At 42.1% G+C, this 27,988-nt stretch overlaps 1 protein-coding gene and 1 non-coding gene across 2 annotated transcripts in view; both read right to left on the bottom strand.

The window, feature by feature from the left end:
- The window catches only part of IGFBP7 (insulin like growth factor binding protein 7), a 77,391-nt gene extending 50,426 nt beyond the window's left edge, over nt 1-26,965 (bottom strand). Inside the window, exon 1 of the mRNA XM_007998604.3 lies at nt 26,438-26,965. Coding sequence (XP_007996795.3) covers nt 26,438-26,912 — 475 coding nt within the window. The 5' untranslated portion in view covers nt 26,913-26,965. The remainder of the gene's footprint in view (nt 1-26,437) is intronic.
- LOC119621095 (small nucleolar RNA U13) lies at nt 22,567-22,669 on the bottom strand. The gene has a single exon (XR_005237618.1). It is a non-coding gene; the product is annotated as a small nucleolar RNA U13 (small nucleolar RNA).
- Nucleotides 26,966-27,988: the final 1,023 nt, after the last annotated feature.

The following is a 27,988-nucleotide window of genomic DNA, read 5'->3' as shown; positions in this document are numbered from 1 at the left end:
ATTGATCAACTTACATGAGCTCTTGTTTACTACAGATATTTACTTTGCTTATCATATATTTTGCAAATAATTTCTCCAGGCTATCACTGTCTTCCTGTTTTGTTTATGGTTTTGGCTGCCATACAGCATGCCACGAGGGCAGTGATGCTGGCTGTTTAGTACGTTGCTGTGCCCTCAGCAGCAGGAATAGTGCCTAGCACATAGTATGTTCTCAGTAAAAACAATTATCTCATGAATGGGTGAATGAATAAGTAATACACTTGAAATTTTAATGCAGCTAATCTGTTAATCCTTTCTCTTATGGTTTCTGGGTTATCAGAATAGTTCTATTTTATTAGTTTTACTTTTCTTGCAATTAATCCTTTAATCCATCTTGAATAGTTTTTTATTAAGAATTTTTTTTCTATTTGGAGTCCTAATTCATCTTAAATTTGTTCTGCATGTGGTATGAAGCAGGACAAACTGACCCTAAAGTTTGGCCATTACTTTGTGTGAAAAGCATTACATGAAATGCAAATTCTTTTTAGAATTTACCTGAAGGTGTCCCATACAGTAAAATACAAATAGGCCCTACCACTCATGTGTTGTTAAAATATCTAAAATTAACTAAAAAATAAAGATTGGATAATGCTTTTCTGAAAGCTAATTTTGTTCACATTTTTGTTTGATTATATATGATTACTTTTGTCTCAATTATCAATGAATGCAGATTAACAGGGAGTATCAACACAAAATTTAAGAATGTGGCTTATCATCTGTAATGAAGTCACTAAATTGTATACAATTTATTTAATAGCAGCATATGCTGGTTTAATAGAATCAATTCCTCAAATTTCAGTATTAAAAAAATCCCTTTAGCCAGAAATGATGTGCCTTTTCTAAAAATCATGAAGAAAAAACATGGACATGAAATGGTACGCAATGAATTCAACATTATACAGAGTTGAACATTTTGAGGGTAAGTCACATGTTTATGCATTACATTATTCTGATGTTAGCAGTTTAAACATTTTCCAAGATTTCTTTAAGATGCAATCACTCCACCTCCTCCATGAAGCCCTCCTAGTTGGAAGTCATGGCTGCTGCTTCTGGACATGTGCAGCAATTCTTGTTTCCACCACTCATAAGGCACTGCCCACAAAATGGCTTGCAAGGAAACCTGAATTGCCTCTATTATTCAATGGCTACTCTATTTTCTCTGGCAAGATGAGGGGCTGTCAAATGGTTTGATGATAATGTAATCTTTTCCCTTATAAGTCATTTACTCTTTTTACTCAGATGTTTAAAAAAAGTTTTTTTTCACTGGGTTGTTCAGGCTGGGTTGCAGTTGTGTGATCACAGCTCACTGCAGCCTCAGACTCCTGGGCTCTGGTTGTCCTACCACCTCAGCCTCCCAAGTAGCTGGAACTACAGGTTCATCATGTAGTGTAACATCATGCCTGGATAATTTTTTTTTTTTTCAAATGGATACAGGGTCTCACTATGTTGTTCAGGCTGGTTTCAAACTCCTGGGATCAAGCGATCCACCCACCTTGGATTCCCAAAGTGCTGGGATTATAGATGTGAGCCACTGCACCTGGCCTAGATCCTTTTTTCTTTTTCTTTAAAGTGCAGTAATTTTTTCACTAGAATATCAATAGGTATTTGTCATTCTAGATCCATATTCTCAGATATGCTGTCTGGTCTTTCAAAAGGTAGTTCTACATTTTTCTTGTATTTCAGTGAAGTTTTTTGGAGTTATAGTTTTTAGTGTTGGCTTGCCTTCTTGCTTTGGTTTCCTTCTTCAGTGATTCCTATTATCCATATGCTAGATCTGCTCTGCATCTCTTCAGTGGTTGCTTCTTTTGATCTTTCTTCCTTTCTTTTTAATTTAATAATTTTCCTCCTTTTAACCTTCTAGTCTTTTAAGGGATTCTCTGTTGTTCTTATTTGCTATTGTGTTTGTTTTGGTTTCATTTCTGAAATAACAACTGAGGTCTTCACCACATTTTCGAGTTATTCTAATTTTGGCTTAAGTTGTTACTCTTTATTTGTATTATTTAAAAAATGTCTTTTAGCTCATGTTATTCAGATAGTCGGTTATAGTTTTCACCTGTTTGTGGACATGCTTTCACTGTAGGATGTTATTCTCTTTCTCTCTCTCACTCTTTTCTTATATAAAATTTCTTTCTAGTATGGGTTTTGACCTTAATCCTTCTCTGTGCTTTTTTAAAATGTAAAATTGGTTTTCCAAAGCCTTTCATGGAGACATTGTCCAAAATGCCTTTTTGCAACTCCTCAGAACTCCATTTTGTGTTGTTTTCATTTAGTGTTAAAAACAGTAACTTGCTTTCTGCGATTTTCTGGGGTTTCTCCTTCACTTTTATTTGGCCTTTTCTTTTCTTCATCTCTATTGTTTCTGTCCTGCTCAATTTTGATTCTATTCTTAGTAGTTTTTCTTTGGTGAAGGGCCCTGTCCTGGAAGGGAGCTGTATTAGTCCATTTTCACATGGCTATGAAGACATACCCGAGGCTGGGTAATTTATAAAGGAAAGAGGTTTAATGGACTCACAGTTCTCCATGGCCCGGGAAGCCTCACAATCATGGTGGAAGGCAAAGCAGGAGCAAAGGTACATCTTACTTGGTGTCAGGCAAGAGAGCATGCACAGTGGAACTGCCCTTTGTAAAACCATCAGATCTTGTGAGACTTATTCACTATCATGAGAACAGCATGGGAAAAACCTGCCTCCATGATTCAATGACCTTCCACCAGGTCCCTCCCATGACACATGGGGATTATGGAGTTAAATTCAACGTGCGATTTGGGTGGGAACACAGTCAAACCAATCAGGAGCCCTGGCTGGGGGTTCTGAGAGTTCATGGGTCCCAGGCTGCTCAAGCCCCTTCCACCCCTTGGGTCCCTTGCACTCACCCACTAATGGACTTTCCAGTGAAAACCTGCTGGCTATGTTTGGATTGACCTATTATTGGATCTGCCATCACCTCACTACTGCCCTCTGCTTCCTTCCACCTAGCTTCTGACAGCCTGCAGGCTTGGTGGCATAGGTGGTTTGTTCCAATCCACTTATATTTTGGCATTTGTGGGGATAGCTTGTGACATTTTTGTGGTAAATGTTGTCCATGGGGCTTGGGTTTTGGTATCTAGAGGATTTATGTTTTTGTTTTCTAATTTTAAAAAAATCGTGGTAAAATACACATACAAATTTTACCATCTTAGCTTTTATTTATTTTTATTTTTGAGACGGAGTTTCACTTTTGTTGCCCAGGCGGGAGTGTAGTGTGGCACGATCTTGGCTCACTGCAACCTCCACCTCCCAGGTTCAAGCGATTCTCCTGCCTCAGCCTTCTGAGTAGCTGGGATTACAGACATGCGGCAGCATGCCTGGCTTTTGTACTTTTAGTAGAGACGGGGTTTCACCATTTTGGCCAAGCTGGTCTCGAACTCCTGACCTCAGGTGATCCACCTGACTCAGCCTCCCAAAGTGCTGGGACCACAGGCGTGAGCCACTGCTCCTGGCCTAGTGGCTCAGTTATTATGAAGGGATTGAATACAGGAGACCGACACACTGCTGCTGCCTCAGCCCCATTTAACGGTAAGCGCCTGGAAACTGGAGTCTGTGTTCTGTGCCCCACAGCAGCAGCATGGCACCTGACACACAGAAAACACTCACACATTTAAGTGATAAATGAGTCCTTCTTAATTCCTCTGTCTTTTGGCAGGGTGATAGGATGCTTTCTTGTACTCATTAAAGTGATTGATGAATAACATAAAAGTTACCATCAGTACCTGGACTAATACCTTTGCAGGTAAATATGCAACATGAGCTTCTAGATGGGAGAACACCGTCAACTCTTGAGTACCCAACTAATGAAGGTCAGGAGAGGAACAGGCTATCTTAAAAGGATGCCGATTTTAAAATACTTTGTATTTTGCTCTGTATAAATTTGTTGTAGCAGATTCCTTACTGTTTGGTTCATGCTAACCTTATAACACAGGAGTCCCTGGGTACTACTTGCTAATAGTGATTTGAAGGGGAGCGGTGGACCAGAGGTACATAGGTAAAAATGTAAATAACTGACACAGCTATACAAAAGGTTATAGCAGTTAACTGATTGGGCATATTTGAGAGTTATTGCTACAATAGTTGGTAAAGTCAGAGGGAATACAATCTTAGATTCATAAAGGCCTAACAGTTACAAAGGCTTTCAAATCTGTGACTTCCTTTATTTCCATAACCCTAACCCTAATCCTTTAATACAGGTCCTGCTTGCTCCATTTTACAGGTGAGAAAATAGAGGGACCAAGAGATTAAGTAATGTGCCCATGATCACAGTTAGTCAATGTATAGTCAGGATTCAGATGCTTGACCAGGTGCAGTGGCTTATACCTCTAATCACAGCATTTTGGGAGGCTGAGGTAGGAGGATTCAGACTCTTTTCTTCTAAGTTTAGTACTGTTTTTGTTTATTTTGAGATAGGGCTTTGCTTTGTCCCCCAGGCTGGAGTGCAGTGGTGCAGTCATGGCTCACTGCAGCCTCAAATTCCTAGGTTCAAGTGATCCTCCTACCTCGGCCTCCTGAGTAGCTGGGACTACAGATATGCACTACCATGCTTGGCTAATTTTTTTATTTTTATTTTTATTTTTTTTGTGGAGACAGGGTCTCACTATGTTGCCCAGACTGGTCTTGAACTCCTAGTCTCAAGTGATCTTCCTGCCTCAGCCTCCCAAAGTGTTGGAATTAGAGGTGTGAGCCACCGTGCCCAGACAGTTTAGTGCTTTTTATAGCACTATTGTTGTATCTGAAAAGCATGGTGATGTAAATTGCCACGAATCTAATGTTAAAAGAACATAGGCTATAAATTGTAAGTATATAAAAATATTGAGGTTCTGACCAGTCTGGGCAAGAACAGCCCTCATTTCCTCCACATAACACCATCCAATCATATAATACCATCCAATCATATAATACCATCCAATCATTCCTGCCACTTTCAGTTTCTGCCTCTACCCTTCATTCCATCTCTAGGTATCCCTCCAGAAAAAGAGGGAAGAATGAAGGTAAAAGCACCATAGTATGACATTTGAGGGCTGTTTCTGAAGCATTAGCCACTACTGCTAATGATAAAAGCAATGGCTAGATTGAGACCCTATTGTGTGGCAAGTAGTATGCTTAGAATCTTATATGAAGTTAATACTCTCACCAACCCTTTGGGTAAGCAATATTGTCCCCAATTTAAAGATGACAAAATTGAGGTTAAGAGAAGCAACTTGCTGGCCGGGCACAGTGGCTCACATCTGTAATCCCAGCAGTTTGGGAGGTTTAAGGCAAGTAGATCACCTGCAGGTCAGGAGTTCGAGGCCAGCCTGGCCAACATGCTGAAACTCCATCTCTACCAAAAAAATACAAAAATTAACTGGGTATGGTGGTGGGCACCTGTAATCCTAGCTACTTGGGAGGCTGAAGCAGGAGAATCGCTTGAACCCAGGAGGCAGAGGTGGCAGTGAGTGGAGATCACACCACTGCACTCCAGCCTGGGCAACAGAGTGAGACTCTGTCTCAAAAAAAAGAGAAGCAACTTGCCATTTAATAATCACATGTTTAGTAAGTGGGGGAGTAGGGATCTGAACCCCACACTCTCCAAAACATTAATCTCTGTTACATGTATGACTTAAATAAGCATAAAAACGCTACAATAATTAGAAATTCACCATACTTAGATCTGAGGATGAATTGAAGTTTATACAATTTATAATAATGAAAGTATAAGCAGTTTTACTGTATCTATCCATATGTAATTATAATAACCTTTTCCTCCTTTTGAGTTCATTTTAAAATTAGCCCCTTCCACATATTAAACTAAATCAGGCAGGAACTCTCAATTCTGGTAGCCATTATTTCTGTGAAGGAAAGAGTGAAATGTCATTTCCTTCAAAATGGACTCTATGTGGTTCTCTGACATCTTTCAGATACGACTTCTTTCCACTGAACTTTGAGAATGACATATTTGCCACAAAGCTTTCCACTTCCCGCCCCCTGCCAAGCTATAACCTATTTTATCATCTGTTTTCACATTTCAGTGAAGTCTGATGGGGTCTGTGGTCTCTAAAACGCTAAACTTCTAGTCACCCTTTGAATTCACCTTCAGCAACTGTGTCTGAAATGAAAAGCTGAAAAGAAGAACTACTGCCCAGCTATGGCAGACATTGTAGCTGGCTGACTCAGCCCCAGTGTCCACCACCCTCTTCTCTGTCTCTTTTGACACTAGGGCGGCCCAGTGATCATTTCTGGCCAATGAGATTAGGCAGAAACATTTATTCCTTCTAAATGTTTTTAATGATGATGATGATCTGAGGTGCAGCAGCCCTCTTGCTATTATTAAGCATGAAGACAAAAGTCAACATGCAAAGGATGATAGAGCAGAAAGAGCAAAAGAACCCTGGTCCTTGACAGCACTGCTGAGTGGTTAAACCCGTACCAGCAACCATCTACACCTAAACTCCCTGTTCTACAAGCAAATAAACCCCATTTTGGTCAAGCCACTAGAGCCCGGTTTTCTGTTACTTGCAGCTGAACACATTCCTTACCAATAGACCAGCTACTCTCCTTTTTGGTCATCATTCTTCTCTTCCTCTTCCCCAAATCCCACCATCTCCTTATATGTTGAGGGAGCTGGTACAGACTAGGATCTTCACATCAGGTACAGACTTAGGTACCTAAAAGTATTTACGAATGAAAATGTCATACTTATACAATTGATTCAGAAAACTGCCGTGAACTGTTCCTTCACTTTTTGTTTGTGTAAGAATTTCCTGAGTTGTGCTACCTGAGAAACATACTATTTCCTGCTTTCTTGTCAGTGTCTGAAGTTAGGCTTTCTAGTTCTTATGATATACCTTATTGTTTTTAAGGACTTAGTGGGTCACAGTCACATTCTTATTCTGTAGTGTTGAAATACACACACACACACACAATAAAATCTCCCCAGAGCACTCAATTTTATTCAAATTGATTGAACATTTAATTTGTTCCCCACAAAGTTCTTAACACTCTTCAGTGATAGAGGCTTTATTTTTAGAAAACATGTGAGAAGGCTGGGCATGGTGGCTTATGCTTGTAATCCTAGCACTTTGGGAGGCCGAGGCAGGCAGATCACTTGAAGTCAGGAGTTTGAGACCAGCCTGGACTATGTGGTGAAAACCCGTCTCTACTAAAAAAACACACACACACACACACAAATACCCAGGTGTGGTGGTGCACGCCTGTAATCCTAGCTACTTGGGAGGCTGAGATGGGAGGATTGCTTGAACCTGGGTGGCAGAGGTTGCAGTGAGCTGAGATTGCCCCACTGCACACTCCAGCCTGGGTGACAGAGCAAGACTCCATCTCAAAAAAACAAAACAAAACATGTGAGAGCAACAGTTTATTTGATTACCTTTTCTAGTTAACATTTTTCACAGAAAATGAAATGGTACATTGGTTATTTAACGCAGCAGAGGTGACAGATCCAGGCAGTGTGTATTCTTTGGGAGCTGGATCACCTGTAATTAACCACGCTGATGATGGGAACCTGGGGGATAATTTTATCACGCTATGTTAGACAACTGCTATTGCCAACACCTGGAATTTAAGTTGCTTTAATTTGCCAAAACAACAGCCTTAGAGTCTCTGGATGTGTTTCTTCAAAAACACATACATGGTTTAACAAAACAAGCAAAAGCATATGTACTTCCACATACTGGTAATGACCAGAGTATCTGGAGATTGTGGAAATGCAGTGTAATGTAGGATATACAAGATTAGGAATGAAAGAACTATGAATGAATGAATGAATGAGTGAAGCATATTTATGTTTAACAGGTTCTGACACTCAATTTTAGATTTCTTTGGATTGAAATGTGGGTACGTGTGTGTATCTGTGGACACATCAATTCACCTGGATCCCTTGTTCCAGCTTCATTCAATTCCCATTAACAGCGGCTCTGCTTGGGCACTCAAACACACTGAATCTTGGTTGCCTAATTTATTAATACAACGTGAGGATAATACTTTACCACAGGGTTATTGTGAGGATTAAAAAGGCGATATGCATATGAACGTATGTGAAAATTCTTGGAAAATGCACTGTGCTGTTATTATTCCTATCTCCCAGTCAAATACGGGAATAATTCTGCCTGAAAATCACACGCAGCTTCTCCGTTTTGTAAATGTATTCTCAGCACTGTTTACCGTATTAACAGGAATACCCACTTTACAAAGGACGATTGTTGCTCAGTGTGCTGGAGATTAAAGGGCTTGAGAAAAAGGGAAACAAGGCTTTGCCAGCCTCCTTAAGGACCCAAGGAGAACTCCAAGGACATGTGTGGTAAAAATATTCTAAGTAAATTCTTTTCTAGTTTTAATAAGTGGAGCAGGAAACAGGCTCTCCCTAAGAGGTGGAGAAAAACAGTACGTAGCAGAAACTGAGGTGAAACAAGCCCTCAAAGCATGCTCTCAGTATTATGCAGGGAAGTTGCATTTAAAGAGATGCTGAGATTCAACTTGGAGGTATGCCACTGATTGTAGTCAAATAGAATAGTAAAGACCATTTTCTTTCCTTCTGTGAAAAAAATCTTAAAGACAAAACCTCCAAATTTCACAAAGTGTTTCCTGTTTACATCTCAGATGGGTGGCTGCGCTTACAACAAACATTTTCAAGCTGCTCTAGTAGGAATGTGGATACTTTTTGTGAACCTCAATTCAATTATGTACAAAGGAATATTCTTTTCTTCTCCCTGTTATTTTGAAATATTTGACTGACCAAATTGGACTTAAAAAAAGAAAACTATTATAGTACACATATCCTTTCTTTCTGTTCTTGCTGGAATAACTCTTCATGATCTGAGATAGAAACCATGATTCCTGGTAATATTAGATGCAAACTAGACAACAGGCAAGGTCCCTGGTTTTATGGCTAGTAACTGCAAATTTTATAAATAGAAACTAGGATGCAGGTACAACTCTTAATGGTCTCTATGCCATTGAAGATATGCAGTTACAATACAAACCTAATGATAATTAACAAGTCATTTCTATTGTATTATTGAAATGTTTTGCTTTTAGCCTATTGTTTTAAGGAGATAATGTGTCTGAATTGTTTAGAAGAGGCTAATTTTTAAGCTGGAATCACTAATGTCAATATATAAAAATTTATACATATATATAAATCTCCATATCATTTAATTGGTAATTCCAATTTGGGATCTATTATAAAGAAATAATGCAGAAGGAAGATCTTTATGTCTAAAGATGTGAATTAAAAGGTTATTTATGACAAAAAAACTGGAGTAAACTATGGTTCATTCAAATTACTACAAATAAATATAGATTTATAAATAAAATTTATAAAATATTTTAAATACATGGAAAATATTAGTTATAAATTTAAAATTTGCAAATATATGGACTCCATATTTGCAAATTCACCTACTTGCTAAATTAAAAACAAGATGTAAATACATATGGACCATAGTATGACCAAAATAATGTCATATGAGCCTAGAAAAAAACTAGAATGGAATACAATAAAAATATTAACAATGACTGTCTTTGATTTCAATGAATTCTACAAATTTCCACTGTTAGTTTTTAATAACAAAAAAGATCTTTAGTGAAAATAAAATGAAATTAGCTTACATTCCCAGGACACACTGAAGCTGCATAGCAGCTAAAGTTTAATTAACAAGGATATGTAAGTCTAGAATTTAAAATCCAGGCTGGGCATGGTGGCTCATGCCTGTAATTCCAGCACTTTGGGAGACTGAGGCAGGCGGATCACTTGAGGTCAGGAGTTTAAGATCAGCCTGGCCAACATGGTAAAACCCCGTCTCTAGTAAAAATACAAAATTAGCTGGGCATGGTGGTAGGCAACTGTAGTCCCAGCTACTCAGGAGGCTGAGGCAGGAGAATCGCTTGAACCTGGGAGGTACAGGTTGCAGTGAGCGGAGATCACACTTCTGCATTCCAGCCTGGGCAACAGAACAAGACTCTGTCTCAAAAAAAAAAAAAAAAAAAAAAAAAAAAGAACTCAAAATCCATTGTAATTTGTCCAAAAAGTGAAACTTCTGACAATGAATTGTTGGAGACTAACTGCCAAACAGTGTTATCATCTCAATAGGTCATTGCACCTATTAATTTTTTTTTTTTTTTTACACATTTGCCAGGGAACTAGGTAGAGAGAAGTGAATTTACTGCATATTTTTTTCCTTAGCATTTACTAAGTTATTTAAATACAATTTTCAAGATGCTTTTGGATCAATATTCTCTCCTTAACTGAATTCTGAGCAAACATAAGATTCACTCATCTCCACTCTAGAATGTCACTTTGGGCAAAATAATAACTAATTCATTTATGTACTACTACACCTCTAGCCATAGTTACATTATGTATAAGCTCATAGAGTCTGCAGTCAAAGTATAATGTATTCACAGGCCACAGATGTAAATGTACCTTTGTTCATTTTTCCCCTTCCAGTAGAAATTGCCCAGAAAATATGCTTCCAATAATTAAAAAATGAAGGGTTGAGGGAGTGTGTGTGCATTCTTTGTTCCTGTGCATTTTTATTGGCTTGGCTTACACAGGGACTCTCTTATTTTGAGTCTAACTGCCTCTTCTTTCTTCCCATACTTTACAAACCACCAGGATGGACTGCAGGTTTCTAAGCTCCTTAGAGCAGGGGCAGTCTTTCTCATGGGGCAAATTTCCATCTGGCACCCAGCACATCATTTACAAAAAGCAGGCACTGGATGTGAGTGACAGGGAATTATTATAATTTTCCACTTCCAGTGATAGTGAGGATCCAAGTAACCTTGTGTCCTGAGCTAAAAGATGGGTGCACTCTGCAGAGCTAGGGACAGAGCCTACTTGCCAAGTGGAAACTGGGAGAGAGATGACAGGCGTGGCTGTGGGGAAGGTGTGGATGGGACGGTGCCTTTGAGAGTGGCTCCATGTGAAGTCAGGGCCACGCGGGATGCTCTGTAGCTGGTGGGAAGGCTGCACAGAGAAATGGGAGGAGAAGCCTCCCACAAAACCTTCCTGCCACTCCTATGAAAACTTAATGAACTCTACACTTCTCACTAACATCTTGTAGGTGGGTGAAGGGCAAAAACAGGCTCATCATAGGATAGTCAAAACAAGGCTAGTTTACGCGTTTGTTAAATTGCATCAAGAGTCATCCAAGAATGATTTCCTAAATACCTGCTCTGTGCCTCAAATGACATTATATGCTTTGAGGCATATAAAGGAAGCATCACCCACACTTGGGTTCTGCCCTCGAAATCCTTGGTAGTTCTCTAATGCATGTTGTTGAAGCCTTGACCATTTCCAAATACAGTCAATTCTCATTATTTGTGGATGCCATATTTGCAAATTCACCTACTTGCTAAAATGTAATTACCTCCCCCAAATCAAATCATTTGCAGACATGCATAGAGCAGCAAACATTTCAGTCATTGGATGCGCAGGGTCCCCACTGAGGTGGAACAAGGCACCACTCTGGCTTCTAGTTTCAGCTGTCACACAATCAACAAGCACCCCTCTTACAGTCTGTGTAATGCCACTTCTTTTTGTATTTTTGTGCTTTCTGATGGTGACTCAGATGTCTAAAATGGCCCCAAACTTTGTGCTGAAGTGTTGTCTAGTCGTTCCTGATGGAAAATACGTGTTAGATAAGCTTCATTCTGGCATGAGCTGCAGTGCTTGCTGTTGGCCATGAGTTCAACATTAATGAATCATAATGCATATTAAGTAATGTGTCTTTAAATAGAATCACACATAAAACAAAATTATATATTGATCAGTTGATAAACATATTGTGATTGGAGGCTTGCAGGAACCTAACTGAATTGCTCCTAGGAGCAGTGGTTCAGTATTTACAAATTTAGCGCTTGTGGTGACTTACTAGAACAAAACTTCAGTAAATAATGAGAATGTATTGTACTTACGCCTTCCTCTGCTACTGTTTAACTGAAGGGCAAGGTAGACTAAGATTAACCTTTATTAAAGGCCAATTGTGGGTCAAACACTGTGCTAAGCATTTAAAATACATTAAGTCATTGGTCCCTCAGCTTAGAGGAGTATCTCTTGTCACTTGACTGAGGCCTTTCTGATTGGCATCTTCTCAAATTACCCCTTATACCTACTCTCTATTGTCACAAAATCTCTGAGACTGACAGTAGTGTTCCATTCCATTTCACCTCTCCTCTAATCATTTCTAACTGCCTTGTGAGGTCGGTAGTATCTTCACTTTACAGATGAGAAAACTGATGCTCAGAGAGGTTAAATACATTTCCCAAGGCTGGACAATCCCCATACCCATTGCCTGGGAAATGATTTGAGGAGAGATAAAATGGAACGGAATACTGCTGTCAGTCTTAGAGATTTTGTGACAATAGAGAGTAAGTATAAAGGGTAATTTGAGAAGATGCCAATCGGAAAGGCCTCAGCCAAGTGACAAGAGATACTCCTCTAGGCTGAGGGACCAGTAAGCTGAGCAGAGCCGCCTCTCCCTATCAGAGATTCCAGATAGAAGACAGAGGTGGGCTTCCATCAGTGTGAAGGTTCCCCTTTCCAACACAGCACATAATAAATCTACTCCTAATTATGCATTCATTTACGCAACAAGAATCTATTGAGTGCCTACCATATCCCAAGGACGGTTTAGATATTGGAGATTCAATAGTGAATAAATAGATAAAAAGCACTGGGCTCATGGAGCATATATTCTAGCGAAATAATAGAAAGATTGGATCATGTGGCTTTAGGTGAATACTTTTCTGAATGTATTGGGATACTATTTTTTAAATACGAACAATACTGACATATTTCCATTCTGTCTGATTCAAATAAGAGCTCTGAAATAGCCAAAAAGATAAGTAGCCGAATCATTTATGCTGCCTGCACCATATTGGATGATCATGTTTTCTAGGGCTTACACTTCCTGTGGCATACTAGATCTTCTCGAAAGTCCCCTGTTGCGAAACACTAGATGCTGGATAAACTGAGCGAAAACTGGCCTATTATTATTATGATTATCCCAAGGGAATGAGGCATCCCAAAAAGTGACCTGAAGTCTTTTTAGAACACTAGTTCTGAACTGGGGCTGGACATTAAGTCATCTGGAAAGTTTTAAAAAGTCCTGCTGCCCAGGTCACATCCAAACCAATTAAATCAGAATCTTGGAGTGGAACTCAGGCATCAGCATTCTGTAAAGCTCCCCAGGTGATTCTGATGTACAGCCAAGCTGAAGAACCACTGCTTTAGAAGGTGATAGAGTGCACAGTACATGGAGAGTCAGTAGTCCCAATGTTCTGCCAATTTCACTCAAAATTGCTGGCGCTGGTGGATCTCAAAAGTTATCCAGTTTCTTAAACCTCTTCTCCATACCTTCATTTCTTTACTTGTCAACCCACACTGGAAGGTGGACATTATCACCTCTCAGACAGATGCAATGAACCAACCTAAGTGGGCACTTTCTGAGTCTAAATACATCTGTTTATAGTTGAATGTTTTGATTTTTAAATGGTTTTAAAAGAATGAGTTCCTGCTAAGCTGAGGCTACATGTATAAGCCAAAGAAGAGACACATGAATTGTAGTAAGAACACTTTATTATTTCCACCAATAAGACTCTAAAGGCCAAAGATAATACTCAATGTGTACCTAATGGGCACTAATTGTGCTCTTTTTCTGCCAAACTCTGTGATTTTGGTTCACATTCCTCTTTGGAGCCAGTACTTCATTTTTTTCCCCCATGAACCATCCAACAAAAATTATTGAGTATTTCCTATGTAGAATACTGGTAGAATATCCAGGGAGGAGAGAGTCCAATGATTACTAAATGTGAGTGACATCTGAATCCAAAATTATTTTATATCTAAAAAGTGCTATTAAAAATAATGGGAGTGACAATGAGCTTGAAGATGGAAATATTCTATGCTGTAAAGCAAAGCGTGTCCTCTGGCTAGCATCCTGGGTGGTTCCCATTAGACTGCCTGCATTTGGACTCTGAGATCTCTCAAAAGATGGGCAGAACTCCCTGTTCTAGAATCTCTGCAGAGCAAGATGGAAGTTCCCAGGAATTTTCTTTTTAAGAACACTATCCAGTCATTTTGTTTACGCAGGTCTGAACATAGGTTTCAGATCTAACCTGGGAACACATGAGGCAGTATTGTCTTTGGACTGGTCAAAGTAGGACATCAGCAAGCCACTAATATATTAATTCATACTCAGTTCTATAATGCTAATAACAATAAAAATGGAAATGAAACAGGTACCAATGTTTTTCACGTATTGCCTCACTTAACTTCCCCAAACTCTAAGTATAATAACATTGTGATTATACCTGTCTTGCAGGTAAAAAAAAATCATGAATGAAGGAGGTAGGGTCACACAAATAGTTAAGTGGCAGAGTGGGGATTTGACTCAGGTGGTCTGACTCCAAAGTTCATCTCCTTAACCACTCTGCTATATTTCCTTGTGTATACCAGCCAATCTTGGCTTCTGGGTGACCTGGCACAAAGAGTTGAAAGTAACTGGTAGGGACAGCCCTGGGGTGAGCATTGCAGACCTGTCAAATCCACAGTCACACCATGGGGTTACAGCTATCTCTCCTACCCCTTGGGCTTGTCCTAAAAAAGGAGATAGGTTTGGGGCTGATATATGGGGTGGATTATGATCCTAAGGCATGTGAAAAACTTCAATCCAATGGAGCATCAAGAAAAAAAGGGCTGACCATCTCTCCTGGATGACATGGACTGAGCGAGCTGCCTTTCAGAGGTGGCATGCCAGGTTTTTGCTTATTTGCTCTCTCATGGGGTAATGTCAGATGGCTCATAAGTCTGGGGACGGAGTTAGGAGGAGTGGACTGAGCAGGACTCACCATTTATAAAGTTACTGGCCAAGCTCTGTAACTGTAACTAAGAAAGGGTTGGTGGGTGGAGAAAAGAAAATCCCACTTGGTTGAGTTCAGTTAGACAAGAAAAAGGGGCAGCATGCAGTAACAGGCCAGGCCGAATGGGTGAAAAGAAAGAGGCTTCAGATGAGAGGACATGGGGAGGTGGGGAAGGGGCACGAGCTGCTCACTTTGCCACATTGCAACTAGGTCCAGAACAGGCCTGCCCTGCCCTTCCAGTTATTTTCTAGTGAACCAAAGGCCCAGCAGGGCAGAAACAGCCAAGTCAGATCAACTTTTTCATCCTGCTCTGAGGCTCTGATCTGAGACACAACAGAGCAGAGAGGGACCTCTGGCTCCGAAGCCCTGGACTGTCGAATATCTGGCGGCATCTTGATCTCTGCCCCAGCCTGCCCTTTCCCACTGAGCTGAGCATTTCTACTAAGCAGCCACACTGCGTGGGTCTCTCATCTCCCCTCTCTCACTCAGAGAGCACTGCTGCACAAGCCTTTCATTCTCCATCAAACGCTCTATGGCTTCCTGAGGGGGGTCCTTTGGAAGCCAGGGGTGCAGTGTAATTGCTGCATCTGCTATTGAAATTCACTTTTGGATTTCTATTCCCAGAGCAGAAAGTTCTGAAAGCTCCCATGGAGAACGAGCAGGCTCTGAATCCTGCAGGCTTGGGCTACCCTAAAAAATTCTTGAAGCCTCATTTCTGTGTGGTCTCTTTCAAAACCTTCTGAATGTTCCAGGAGATCTATTTCTTGATAAATTTTCTCCCTTGCTTGGGGTCAGGCCAGAAGACAGCAGAACAGATGTCAGATCTAAAGCTTTCCCAATTCAACCACTTGACCACTGGCCCACTAATCTGCGGTGATGTAAATGAAAATGCCTTTGAGCATTTCTCACTCAGAGAAAAAGACAAACCTCTGTAGAAGCTGGAGACTTCCCTTCAAGAAAAACAACATGAAAGAACAGGATGATTGGAGTCAGCTGCCTTTCTGCCTGTAAGAATATGAAAGCCTTCTTTTTTCTTCTCCCTCAAAAAGTCTAAATGGATTATGCTTAATTGAATTCTCAAACCCCTGCATGAATTTTCCTTCTGCAAGCTGTCACCTAGCTGACAAAAATATGCTTCAATTCAAAAAAATGCAAATTCCTTAGACCACAGCTTAGATGTGGACTAAATATTATTACTCAAACTGGGAAAATTGGTGGTGGGACAGTGCTGGGGTCAGAGGTCAAGGTCAACATTCAGGGTTAAACCTCAGGTGAAAGTGAATACTTGAGCATGTTGACAGTTATCTTAGTGATTCTTTTCCTCTAGCCTACTCAGAGTTACTAGAAAGGCCTGGAAAATGATCAAACAGCACATGCAAACATTATGCTCCCAGAGGTCGGTCTTGGACTAATACTCGTGCCAGCAGCCCTAGCACACTCGCTGATCCTTCAAGAGCCTCTGGATTGCAACTGAAGGGTTGGGCTCCAAGGTTTTTCTATTTTATGAGACAGGGTCTCCTTCTGTCATCCAGGCTGGAGTGCAGTGGCACAATCATAGCTGACTACAGCCTTGACCTCCTGGGGTAAAAGTGATCCTCACACCTCAGCCTCCCAGGTAGCTAGGACTACAGGCACACCACCAAGCCCAGCTAATATTTTAATTCTTTTTTTGTAGAGACAGGGTCTCATGCCATGCTGCCAGGGTTGGTCTTGAACTTCTGGTCTCAAGGGATCCTCTGCATCAGCCTCCCAAAGCAATGGGATTACAGGCATGAGCCACGGTGCCCTGCCAGGCTCTAAGATTTCTTATTTCTTTTTTGTTTTTTTTTTGAGACAGTGTCTCACCGTGTCATCTAGGCTGGAGTGCAGTGGCACCATCATAGCTTCCTGCAGCCTTGATGTCTGCGCTAGAGCGACTCTCTCACTTTAACCTCCTGAGTAGCTGTGACTACAGGTGCTTCCCACCATACCTGGCTAATTAACAATTTTATTTTTATTTTTAGTAGAGATGAGATCTCACTATGTTGCCCAGGCTGGTCTTGAACTCCTGAGCTCAAGAGATCCTCCCACCTTGGCCTCCCAAAGTACTGGGATTACAAACAAGAGCCACTGTGCCTGACCAGGCTCTAAGACTTTTAATCTGGCCATAGAAGGACTAATGTTAGCTACCTCAGAGACATTCATTCATTTTAAGAAATACCGTCTTTCACTGAATATGACATTTTTTAGAAGGCACACCATATGTACCGTAAAAAGCCATCTCAACTCTGACATAAACTTTGTTATCATACAGAATGTTTATTTTATGCTAATGAAAGAGCTCTTTTAGATCTATTTAGACACAAATATATCATATATCCCCCTTGCTCATTCATCAAAAACAAAATACAGGCAAAATAAATTCAGAAAGTCTTCCTAAAACTTTTTCACACCCAAGGGTTTGACTCTTCTGAATCTCTTTTGTTAGAAACCTATTTTTAAATAATTCTGAGTTTATAAAAAAGAAAGATAGCACAGAGAGTCGATGCTGCTTGTCTACGTACCACACTTTGAATCGCAAGGCTATAGTAGAATACCTAAAGTAAGTACCAGAATTGCTATTTACCACCTGTGTGAGGTCTGACCAGTAGTGTCCCCTTATGTTCCAGGGTTGTTATGAGTAGCAAATGAGGAAAATCCACAGAAGCCCTTAGCAAACTGTCAAGTACTTCACAAATACCTGTTGTCATTATCACTCACTAGGAGGCATGATGCAGATGTATTCCTCGCCCCCAAGGCATTTACAGTCTAGTGAATAATTCTTTACAGTTATTTGGTGCCACACAGTCTGCAGAGTTTACACAGTGCTTTCATATCTGTTATGTAATTTGACCTTCTCAATAATCCTGTGAAGGTATGAAATTGTACCTCCATTTATTATATACATTCTCCTGAAGTTCTGAGGGGGTTGTTTTTTCACAGTGGCCAAGCCTACTTTGAACCTGTTGGGTTGGCCTTGGCCTTGTCAGTGCTCTTTACTGTGGGAACTTCATACCATATGAATGGGGCTTTGTCAACACAGGGTTCCTAGGTCTGTTTCACCTGAAATCAACCTTTCTTATTTTTCAGACACAAAACTTCTCTGCAACTCTGGCCTGCTTTTGGGACCAGCAGCTCCTCCCTGGATACCCTGGACTGCTCCTCTCCCTGGTAACCCTCTCCTGGTAGGGACATTGATGGGGGTGAGGCTTATTGTTAGCTCCAGCTGTTTCTAATTAACCTTGACCTGCTCTCCTTTATAAAACAGTAAAGGCAATTCAACACATTAGCTTTTTCAAAAAGGCCAAATCATTTTGCCATTAATCCAACTTGGGATAAAACAGAGATCAACTATTTAACACAATCAATTTTAAGTTAAAAAAAAATAAACAAACTTTATTTTCCCCCTCATTATCATCCTGGCTTTTTTCTTCTGATCTCATTTTCTCTCAGAGGGCCCGGTGGAGGAGAGGGTCTTGATTGACCTGGAAAAGTCATATATGACGAGCTGGGGGAAGCTTCCCTTGGACATTTCTAGTCCTCCACCGCTACCCCCACATAAGAGTAAAAGACTCACTGGGAAATCTTTGAAATTGCTTTAAATAAGTGGGCTTATTAATTCATATATACCTAAGTCTCCTTCCATTTCAAAGCTTTCTAATTGTGCCACTCTTACATTTCAAAAAAAGGTTATACTTATATTCCCTGGCTTAAAAATTCTTTTGATGATAATTCAGGGTTCCCCAGCTGCTAAAAACAAGATGTTATTTGCCTAACAATGAAAAACACAGATGAGGTCAGATTGTTTGTGGGGTATGGGTGGCTTGAGGTAAAGGAAGCGTCATAATCTCATCCACTGTGGGGAGGAATTTTGAATCAGTGAAGGCTAGCTGGCCTTGGACTCCATCCAAGGGTGTTCTGTCACTGAACTATCCAAGAGAGCCTTATAAGGCAGTTTCTTCTAGAAGTCCAGTGTACAGTGGACCCCGAGGACAGGCTCTAGGGACAGGATGGAAATCATATTTCAGGATGTTAACAAATGCCTGCTCAGCTTAATCATTTTAATCATTCCATGTCAAAGCTGTATAGTTTAAGAGATTTAAAAATTATAAAATCCTCCCCCAGATGTGGCCCCCTCCCCCTCAAGTTATTTCTCAGCTCTCCTAAAGAGAGTCTCCTGACTTCTGCCTGAACACAGTATCCTATTCAATAGTTTTTACTGGAAAGTTCCTCCATTGTGTCATCTAAACGTGCCCTGTGGCTATTTAATTCCAGGCCTTTTAGTGCCGTCCTCCTGAAGAACTGTATTAAGAGAGTAATTTGTCAGGCACCTTCGATTTAATAACTAATTCCCAAACGATGAAGACACATTAACTTGTTCTTTACTTTCCTCTGAAAGAATCCTAAGTCCTCTAAGACCCCACTTTCTGTCCTTCAGTTTTTCAAATCTTTCCTAAAATGCAGAGCTTGAAACTGGACAAAGTGATAATAAAGAACCAGTGATTCACTCAATAGTCTAGAAATTTCTGTGCTCAAGAAGGGCAGCTGAGGTCAGAAAAAAATTTAAAGCTTTTCTATTGGACTGGGGCAGGCTCTTAGGGAATGTGACTTTTTCTGTTTCTGATCTGAGAGCAGAGAGAAAGAGTAAGAGGGACTTTAGGGGGAAGAGACTCCTGAAAGGAGCAAGTGGTGGTAATTTGGAGGCAGGACTGGCTAATAAGGCAAGTGAGGTGAGGGCAGTTAATGAGCAGTCACTGAATAAGAAAAAGCTCCTCAAGGGCTCTTCACTCCCAAGTAGCAAGCAGCTTGCCATGGCAGGCTGGGAACCTGGATTTGACAGCGCTTCTAAGATCTGAGAGGGAAACAGGTCTTGGGAAGGAGTGCAGGCATCTGCTGTTGTGATTACAGTAACAGCTTCCTTATGGGTGTCTCTGACTGTAGTCTCGTCCCCTTCCAATCTACTCTCCCAACAGTAGCCAACAAAGCTTTTCTAAAAGCACAAATCCAGCTCAATCACTCAGCGGCTCCCACTGCTCTGTGACAGCGTCTCAGCTCCTTAAGGGGTCACAGGCCCTCCCCTATCACTAGGCTCTTTCATGCGGCCAGCTGCCTCTTTCTCCGCAGGCAATCCCACCAAACCACATGTGAGTCCTTCTGCTGGCTATGCTCTGGTTATCTCCTTTCTCTTAAAAAATTGTTTTAACTGATAACTGAAAATTGTATATATATGGTATACAACACGATGTTCTGATATATGTAGACATTTTGGAATGGCTAAATTAGGCTATTTAACATATGCATTACCTCACATACTTTTTTTGTGTGTGTGGTAACAACATTTAAAGTCTACTATCTTAGAAATTCTTTTTTTTTTGGGTCTTGCTCTGTTACCCAGACTGGAGGGCGGTGGTATGATCATGGCCCACTGCAGATTTGACCTCCTGGGCTCAAGTAATCCTCCCGCCTCAGCCTCCCAAGTATTTGGGACTACAGGTGTGCACCACCACGACCAGCTAATTTTTTGTTTTTTTTTATAGAGACGAGGTCTCACTATATTGCCCAGGCTGGCAATTTTCAGGTGTATAATATATTGTTGTTCATTATAATCACCATGAGGGACAATAGATCTCTTGAGCTTATGTCTCCTCTCTAACCAAAATTGTGTGTCCTTTGACCAACATCTTGCCAATGCTGTCCCCTCCTCCCAACCCCATGTTGGGTAACTGCTGTTCTATTTTCTGCTTCTATGGGTTTGACTTTTTTTAGATTCCACATATAAGTGAGATCACATAGCATTTATCTTTCTGTGCCTGACTTTTTTCACTTAATATAATGTCTTCCAGGTCTCCTCATGTTGTGGCAAATGACAAAATTTCCTTCTTTTTAAAGGCTGAATTAGTATTCTGTTGTATATATATATAGTGTTTTCTTCTCATCTCCCTTCTAACTCTACCACAACCTCTATACTAGCTCTTCTCCAGCCAGTTCCTTCTTATCCCTGTCTCAGTCAGGACATCATTCTTCCACTAAGTGATTCCTGGCTTTTCCTCCACGAACCGGGGTCCCCTCCTCTGGCTCTCTGACAGTCCTCACGGTACTACTGTGTTAGTTTAATGATATTACACTGACTTGTACTCCCCCAAGATAAACCAGACAATTAATGACTTCATTTAATTTGAAACCCCTTTGTTTCAACTTTCAATGAAGTTCATAAATTTACTGAAGGATAGTAGTAGAATATGGGCATTTAAATGATATATTATCAACATAAAAAATGAGTCTAATGAATCTAAAATGAGCATTTCAAAGAATGGAGGTTTAAAACTCATCAAATAAAATGAGTTCCTGAAAAATCAAAATCTATACTGAAGTGTTTTCCATTTACAGAACAGTTTCTATAGCTCTGGACCTAATTCTACTCAGCAAGGGGACATGGAAGTGTTGGGATTTGGGGGGAAAAGTTACCGTCCAATGTTAGGGTTCAGGATTGCTGACGACAGAAGGGAAGGCAAGTCAATGTCAGATGAATTTCCCGGCCTAGACTTGAGGAAGGCAGAAGATGCCAGGAGGAAAGAGAGCAGACAGGCGGGAGAGGGGCTTTCCTGCATTTCCAAACAGGAAGGTGCTTTCTTAAGAGAATTCCTTTGTTAATCAACAAATATTTATGATATGCCCAACTATTAGCCAGACACTGTGTTTATAAGGAGTTATAAGATGAAATCCCTCTCTTACAATGCTTACAGTCTAGTGGGGAAGACAGACATTCAAAGAGTCCTTCTGTGGCAGTTGGCAAAGGTCTATACTAGCTAACTTGTTCTCCACTCGGGCCCAAGGCCCTGCTGTTCCCTTTGCTGAAATCCTCCCAAGGATTCTTAGCATGGCTCTACTCATCTCGCTTAATACTGCTCATTCATCTGGAGTCTCTATCCTATTTCTCTGATGTACACCCTTCACAGCATATACACATTATGTGAAAATATATTTCCTTGTTTCTGTGTATCTTCTTCAAGGTTACTTACCCTGAGATTAGGAGAGTGTCTAGCCAATTCACAGGTTGATTCATTCATTGATTCATGCATTAGACATGTGTTTAGAGCACATGCTACATACCATGCACTTATCTAGGTCCTTGGGTCTGTCTATATGAGGGAGCAAAATCTCCCTTCCCACCTGGAGCTTAATTTCATGTTGAATAATGACAACAATTAACATTCATCGAATGCTTTCTATGGATAATATTCATGACATTTAATCTTCGTGACAACCCTATGAGACAGATAATGCTTATAATCCCTGTCTTACAAGAGAGCAAGACCTTGGGCAGACAGGTCAAATAACTTACTCAAGGCTATAGTTAGTAAGTGGTCAAGATTCACACCAAGGGAGTCTGGCTTGAGAGCTCCTCATCTTAACTTCTCTGCTATACTGCCTCTTATATATGACACACAGTACACGTGGAATAAATATTAGTTGAAACCATGGCTGGATGCATAGTCCTAGAAGAACAGATACATCATTTTGGGGTGGGGGAAAGTCAGAATACTTCACAGAGAAAGTGACAGAGCTGATCCTTGAAGGCTAGGTAAGAGCTCATTTTTCAAATTTTATTGTTTTTCTTTCGTGTCAGACAGGTAATGTGCCAATGTCATAAAAGGTTTGGGGGTGACATACCTCACACATGTGTATGAACACGCAATCATCATGCTTATGAACTACAGAAGGATCATAGGTAAGAGTTCAAAGGATGGAAAGGAAGTGAAGGAGGGTGCGAGTGTGGTCTGTGTGGAGGTGGGAGGTGTTGCAGGCAGAAGGCACAACATCTACAGAGGCATGCAAGCATAGAGACATATGTGCTGAAGTGTGAATAGCAGATATTTACTGTGGCTAGTGCATAAAACAGGTTAGAGAGAAGAGGTCAAAATAATAGAATGGAGTTATATCATGAAGGGCCTGTTATATCCTGCTAGGTAGTTTGAACTTGGTCCTAAAGGTACTAAGAAGGGAGACCCTTAAGAGTGACATTCTGATTACAGGAGTGAAAATTAATTCTGAGGGAGAAAGAATGGTACCTAATGAGACCAAAGCGGCTGAAATGGGATTGCCAAAGAGCTCAGATTTAAAAGACTATGAACAACAGGTATAACCAGTAATTGGAATAGAGAAGCATCATGTTCTCTTCCAACTATGAAATGTTATTATATACTTAGCTTCTTTGTATCAACTTCTTTTAATTAAATGGAATCTTCAAATTCCCCCATCTGGTTACCTATGACTTCAGGGACCTCAATACAATCTAATGGCAGTAAATTCATAATGACAGTTCCAAGATTCGAAATTATTTGGTGATTATCTTTCAGACATATTTCAAGCAGATTGCTTTGCCTTCTACCAGAGAGGTATGGAAAACAAGCAGACCAAGATCTCTTCCCAGGTGGGTAAGTGGTGATCTTACAAAAGGAGGAAGACTGGGGCAAGCTCCAGGGCTCCAGGGCAAGTGCTCTGGGAGGTGAGTTTGTAACTTGTAGAGATACTTTCTTAATCAGCAACATCAAATCTGTTTTGTACATCCCTTGTATATAGCACCTAGTACAGTGCTGACTCAAGTTAGCTGCTCAGTAAATGCATGTTAAATGGAACCAAAAGACCAGAAGGCAGATTGAATCACACCATTGTGGCTGAATCCCACAATGCTGCCCCTACCTGGCCCCCACTCAAGTTATACTTAAGCATAACTCAAGATTCTTCTGAGAATAGAAAGGAACCTAGAGGTCTAGAGGAACCTAGACAATGCATTTCCTATTCTGTGCAAAGCCCCAGTGTGAAATGACACAGAAGTAAATGGCACTCTGTCCAGTTTGCTTCTAGGATTGTCAAAACCCATTCACGTGTCAGAAGAAATATTTAGGGGACGTGATAGGGATCCCTCTATTGTCTCTGCAGGGGAAGGTTCTGCTGTGGGAAAGGCTTCCCATTCTCTTCTGCTGTCTTTGGCATTCTCCTACAAATTGTCTCTGCCATTTAGACCTCATCTCTCTCAATTTAGGATGAGAAGAAATGGCTAATTTAAGTCAAGGTTTCTAGTTTTAGATGCTATTTTCTCGACCATTTCCCCAAATATAAAGAAAAGCCGTGCTGGAACCCTCAAAGGGTTTGCAGTCTGGAGACGCACTGAGCTGGGTGGACGTGGTAATGAGGTTATGAAACTGGTTCTATATGACGGTCTCAATATTTTATAATCGGACTGTGTGAGTGTTTGGAGATGTAAGTAGCAGATGAGAAAAAGGAATATTAAGTATAAACTAGAAACTGACAACACTTGAACAATCACCAAGCTAACCTTCTGCTCTGATAAAGCAAGTATCTGTCATTTTGAAAAAAACTATAGAGAAAGTTCCCCACTGTAATGTTTATAGGAAAATCTCAGTATTTGGAATAAATTCTTAAATAATGCACATTTATCTTTTCATTAGGTGACTGACAAGTGAGATCCAAAGTAACACATAACTGTTTCTATTGGAAACATATGCAGATTATTTTGGATTGCAATTTTCTAAGTTTAAGGTGATGATACTATAAATATTTAATAGTGAGTTACATAATTTAAGGCTTTCAATAGTGAACTCGGAAATTGATGACATACAATCTATTAGTTTGTGGACTTCCCGGAAAAGCTCTAAAGAAAGAATTTGGAAATTCTGGAGAAAGTCTGAACTGTGTTAAAGAAGCAATAGCTTCTGTAATCTCAGAACTGCCTCCTCTCCCTTTTCTACCTTGGCTAAGATCAGGAGCTGCCAACATTGAATGTCTGACTTTCCCTTGAAAATACTGCCAATGGAAAATGTTATTTCAGGCATTAGAGTTAAAATTTCTGTGTGTGTGTGTGTGTGTGTGTGTGTTTACAAGTCCAGACTTTATTTTCTTCTTTCTTTCTTTTTTTATTTTTGAGATGGAGTCTCTCTCTGTTGCCCAGGTTGGAGTACTGTGGTATGATCTCGGCTCACTGCAACCTCCGCCTCCTAGATTCAAGCATTCTCCTGCCTCAGCCTCCTGAGTAGCTGGGATTACAGGTGTGCACCACCACACCTGGCTATTTTTTTTTTTTTTTTTTTTTTTGAGACAGAGTCTGGCTCTGTGCCCAGGCTGGAGTGCAGTGGCCAGATCTCAGCTCACTTCAAGCTCCGCCTCCCGGGTTTACGCCATTCTCCTGCCTCAGTCTCCCGAGTAGCTGGGACTACAGGTGCCTGCCACCTTGCCCAGCTAGTTTTTTTTTTTTTTTTTTTTTTTTTTTTTTTTCAGCAGGGAGACGGGGTTTCACCGTGTTAGCCAGGACTGGCTAATTTTTATATGTTTGTTTTTTAGTAGAGATGGGGTTTCGCCATGTTGGTCAGGCTGGTCTCGAACTCCTGACCTCGTGATCTGCCCACCTTGGCCTCCCAGAGTGCTGGGATTACAGGCATCAGTCACCACACCCAGCCTATTTTCTTATTTCATTTACAGCAAGCTTGGACTTGCTTGGAATAAAATCAAACAATCTCAAAGACATTTCTGAACAGTGCATCCTGGGGACAAATTATGCAAAACAATACAAATCAAAGAAACAGGAAGGGAAAACAAAATGATCAGAAGGTTGACACCAAAGTGCATCACAAAAACATTCTTCAAAGAGTCTGTATTTTATTTTTGCCCACAAATAATTAGCTAGATTACTGTCTGAGAACCTTTAATTTTTAGAAAGTAGACTATTTTCTTCAATACTAAGAAATCAGGGCTGAGCACAGGGGTTTATGCCTGTAATCCCAGCAGGCCAGGATTACTTGAGCTCAGGAGTTCGAGACCAGCCTTGGCAACATAGTGAAACTCCGTCTCTACAAAAAAATACAAAAATTAACCAGGCATGGTGGCACAGGCTTGTAGTCCCAGCTACTTGGGAGGCTGAGGCAGGAGGATTGCTTGAGTCCAGGAGGCGGAGGTTGCAGTGGGCCAAGATCATGCCACTGCACTCTACCGTGGGCGACAGACCAAGATCCTGTCTTAAAAAAAAAAAAAATCTGTCTGGAAGTCCTTACTTTATATTTCATTGTCAAACTGCTTTCCCCCATCTCTTGACTTCACCTCTCTCTACATCCCCAAGCCAAGAAAGAAAATGACAAGAAATGGACAGATGTTAGCACGAGTTGGGTGCGCTTTGGGGATGGGGAAGCCTGAGGTCTCGGAAAATCTTTTCTACATATACACCCAGCCCTGTGAGTTCTCACTTTCTTGACGCACGCACCAAACTCTCAAAACCACCAAAAAGGAGAAGGGGGGGGGCGTCGCCCACCCCTCCTGGCATTCTGCAGCTGCCAACTCTTTCCCTCCCATCTGGCTCCTCGGATGCCCGCGGGGGAATCGAGGTGAATAGCGCCGGGCGAGGCCGCCGCGGACGCCCCGTCGGATGTGCCCTTCGCTGGGTCGAGAGGGTCAGGGTTGGAGAGGGAAGCGCTCATGCCCACCTTGCTCGCAGGTGCCCTTGCTGACCTGGGTGATGGCCTTCTCCCCGCGGCTCTCGGCCCTCTGGCTGGCGGCGCGCAGCTGGCAGCCGCTTGGGTAGGTGGTGCCATCGCTGCCGCACACCGGGTAGCGGCTCTTGCACACGCACACGCCGCTTACCCCCGGGCCGCCGGCTGCTGCCCCGGCTTTACCCTTCCGCCTCTTGCGGCTCTTCACGCACTCCATGCCCGGCGCGCAGTACCCCCTGCCGGCGCCGCCGCCCCCGCACGGCTCGCCCTCGCCGCGTGCGCACATCGGGCAGCAGCCGCACGCGTCGCGGGTCTCGCCCAGCAGGCAGCCCAGCGGGGGCAGGGGCGGGCAGGCGGCCGGCTCGCAGGGGCCGCAGGTGTCCGAAGAGGAGGAAGAGGAGAGGGGCAGGAGCAGGAGCAGCAGCCCGGCGGCGCCGAGGAGCAGGGCATGTAGCGACGGCCGCTCCATGGCGTGGTGCGGTGGCAGCTGCAAAGGCGCAAGTGAGCCGGGTCGGGCCGGCCCGCGCCTTAAACCCGCCGCCCCGCCCGGCCCAGCAGCGGGAACCACACCCCCGGGCGGTGAGAGCGCTGGGGCCCCGCCCGTGCCGCCCTCCCGGGCCCGCGGGGCCTGCGCGCGCGCTCCTGCTGGAGTTGGGGGGTGAGCGGTCACCCGGTGTGGCCGGCCCATGGGCGTTCGGTCTCACGGCCGCTTCGCAGAGCTCACCCCGCCAGCTCCTGCTCGGTCCCCAGCCCTCTGCCCCGAGCCCTCAGGGATCGCCCCGCAGTGCGAGCGGCTCCTCCACTCTCTGGTTTCTCCCCGTTTCCGGTCAATATATTTAACCTTCTTAACAACCACGGCTTCGAGACGATCCAGGGTTTCATCTGTTAAACTCTCCGTGGGCCTGAGACACCTGAGTGCTCATTACGCTGTGGTTTGGGAAGCTCTCTTAAGAACAAGCTGTTAAAAACCCCCACCTGTGGATTTTTTGTCCCCGTTGGCCACAGGCCCGCTGTGGTCTTGGGTGTCAGGCACTAAAAGGACAAATCGTTGCCAACCACTTCCCTTTCTGGAACCTCCTAACTGCCTGCACCTCCCTCCCCGCTTCGCCTCCCAGTAGCATTCAACAAAACTGCTTTTTTTGTGCTGAGCCGTTTTCAGTGAGTACTGGAATCCGTGAGAGCTGTGCCCTTGTTTTGAGTTCTTGCTGAACTGCTCGCCCTCCAGCAAGCCTCTGGGGAGAACAGAGCGCAGCTGAGAGGAGCAGGGGTCCCCAGCTCCTTCCTCGTTGGAGCTGCCAAGGAGGTACCTAAAGCGCCCCCAGTCTTCACCAGCATTCCAGGAGGTTTTTGATATAAACGATGGACTCTTAGTCTTTCTGCGAAGTGCTCTGCAAACTCAACTTGAAAGCCTCTCTTCCCAGGAACATTGGCCTCTCCAGTGCAGACATGGAAGTTGCTTTCACTTTTTAACTGAATGTGTAACACTGCAGCGTGCAATATTCTGCATGTCACATTGTGGTTCTTTTGTGTTCTTTTTTCTTAGCA

This window comes from Chlorocebus sabaeus, chromosome 7 (assembly GCF_047675955.1).
Source record: "Chlorocebus sabaeus isolate Y175 chromosome 7, mChlSab1.0.hap1, whole genome shotgun sequence".
Classification (NCBI taxonomy): domain Eukaryota; kingdom Metazoa; phylum Chordata; class Mammalia; order Primates; family Cercopithecidae; genus Chlorocebus; species Chlorocebus sabaeus.
This window is presented reverse-complemented; position numbering and strand designations above follow the sequence as displayed.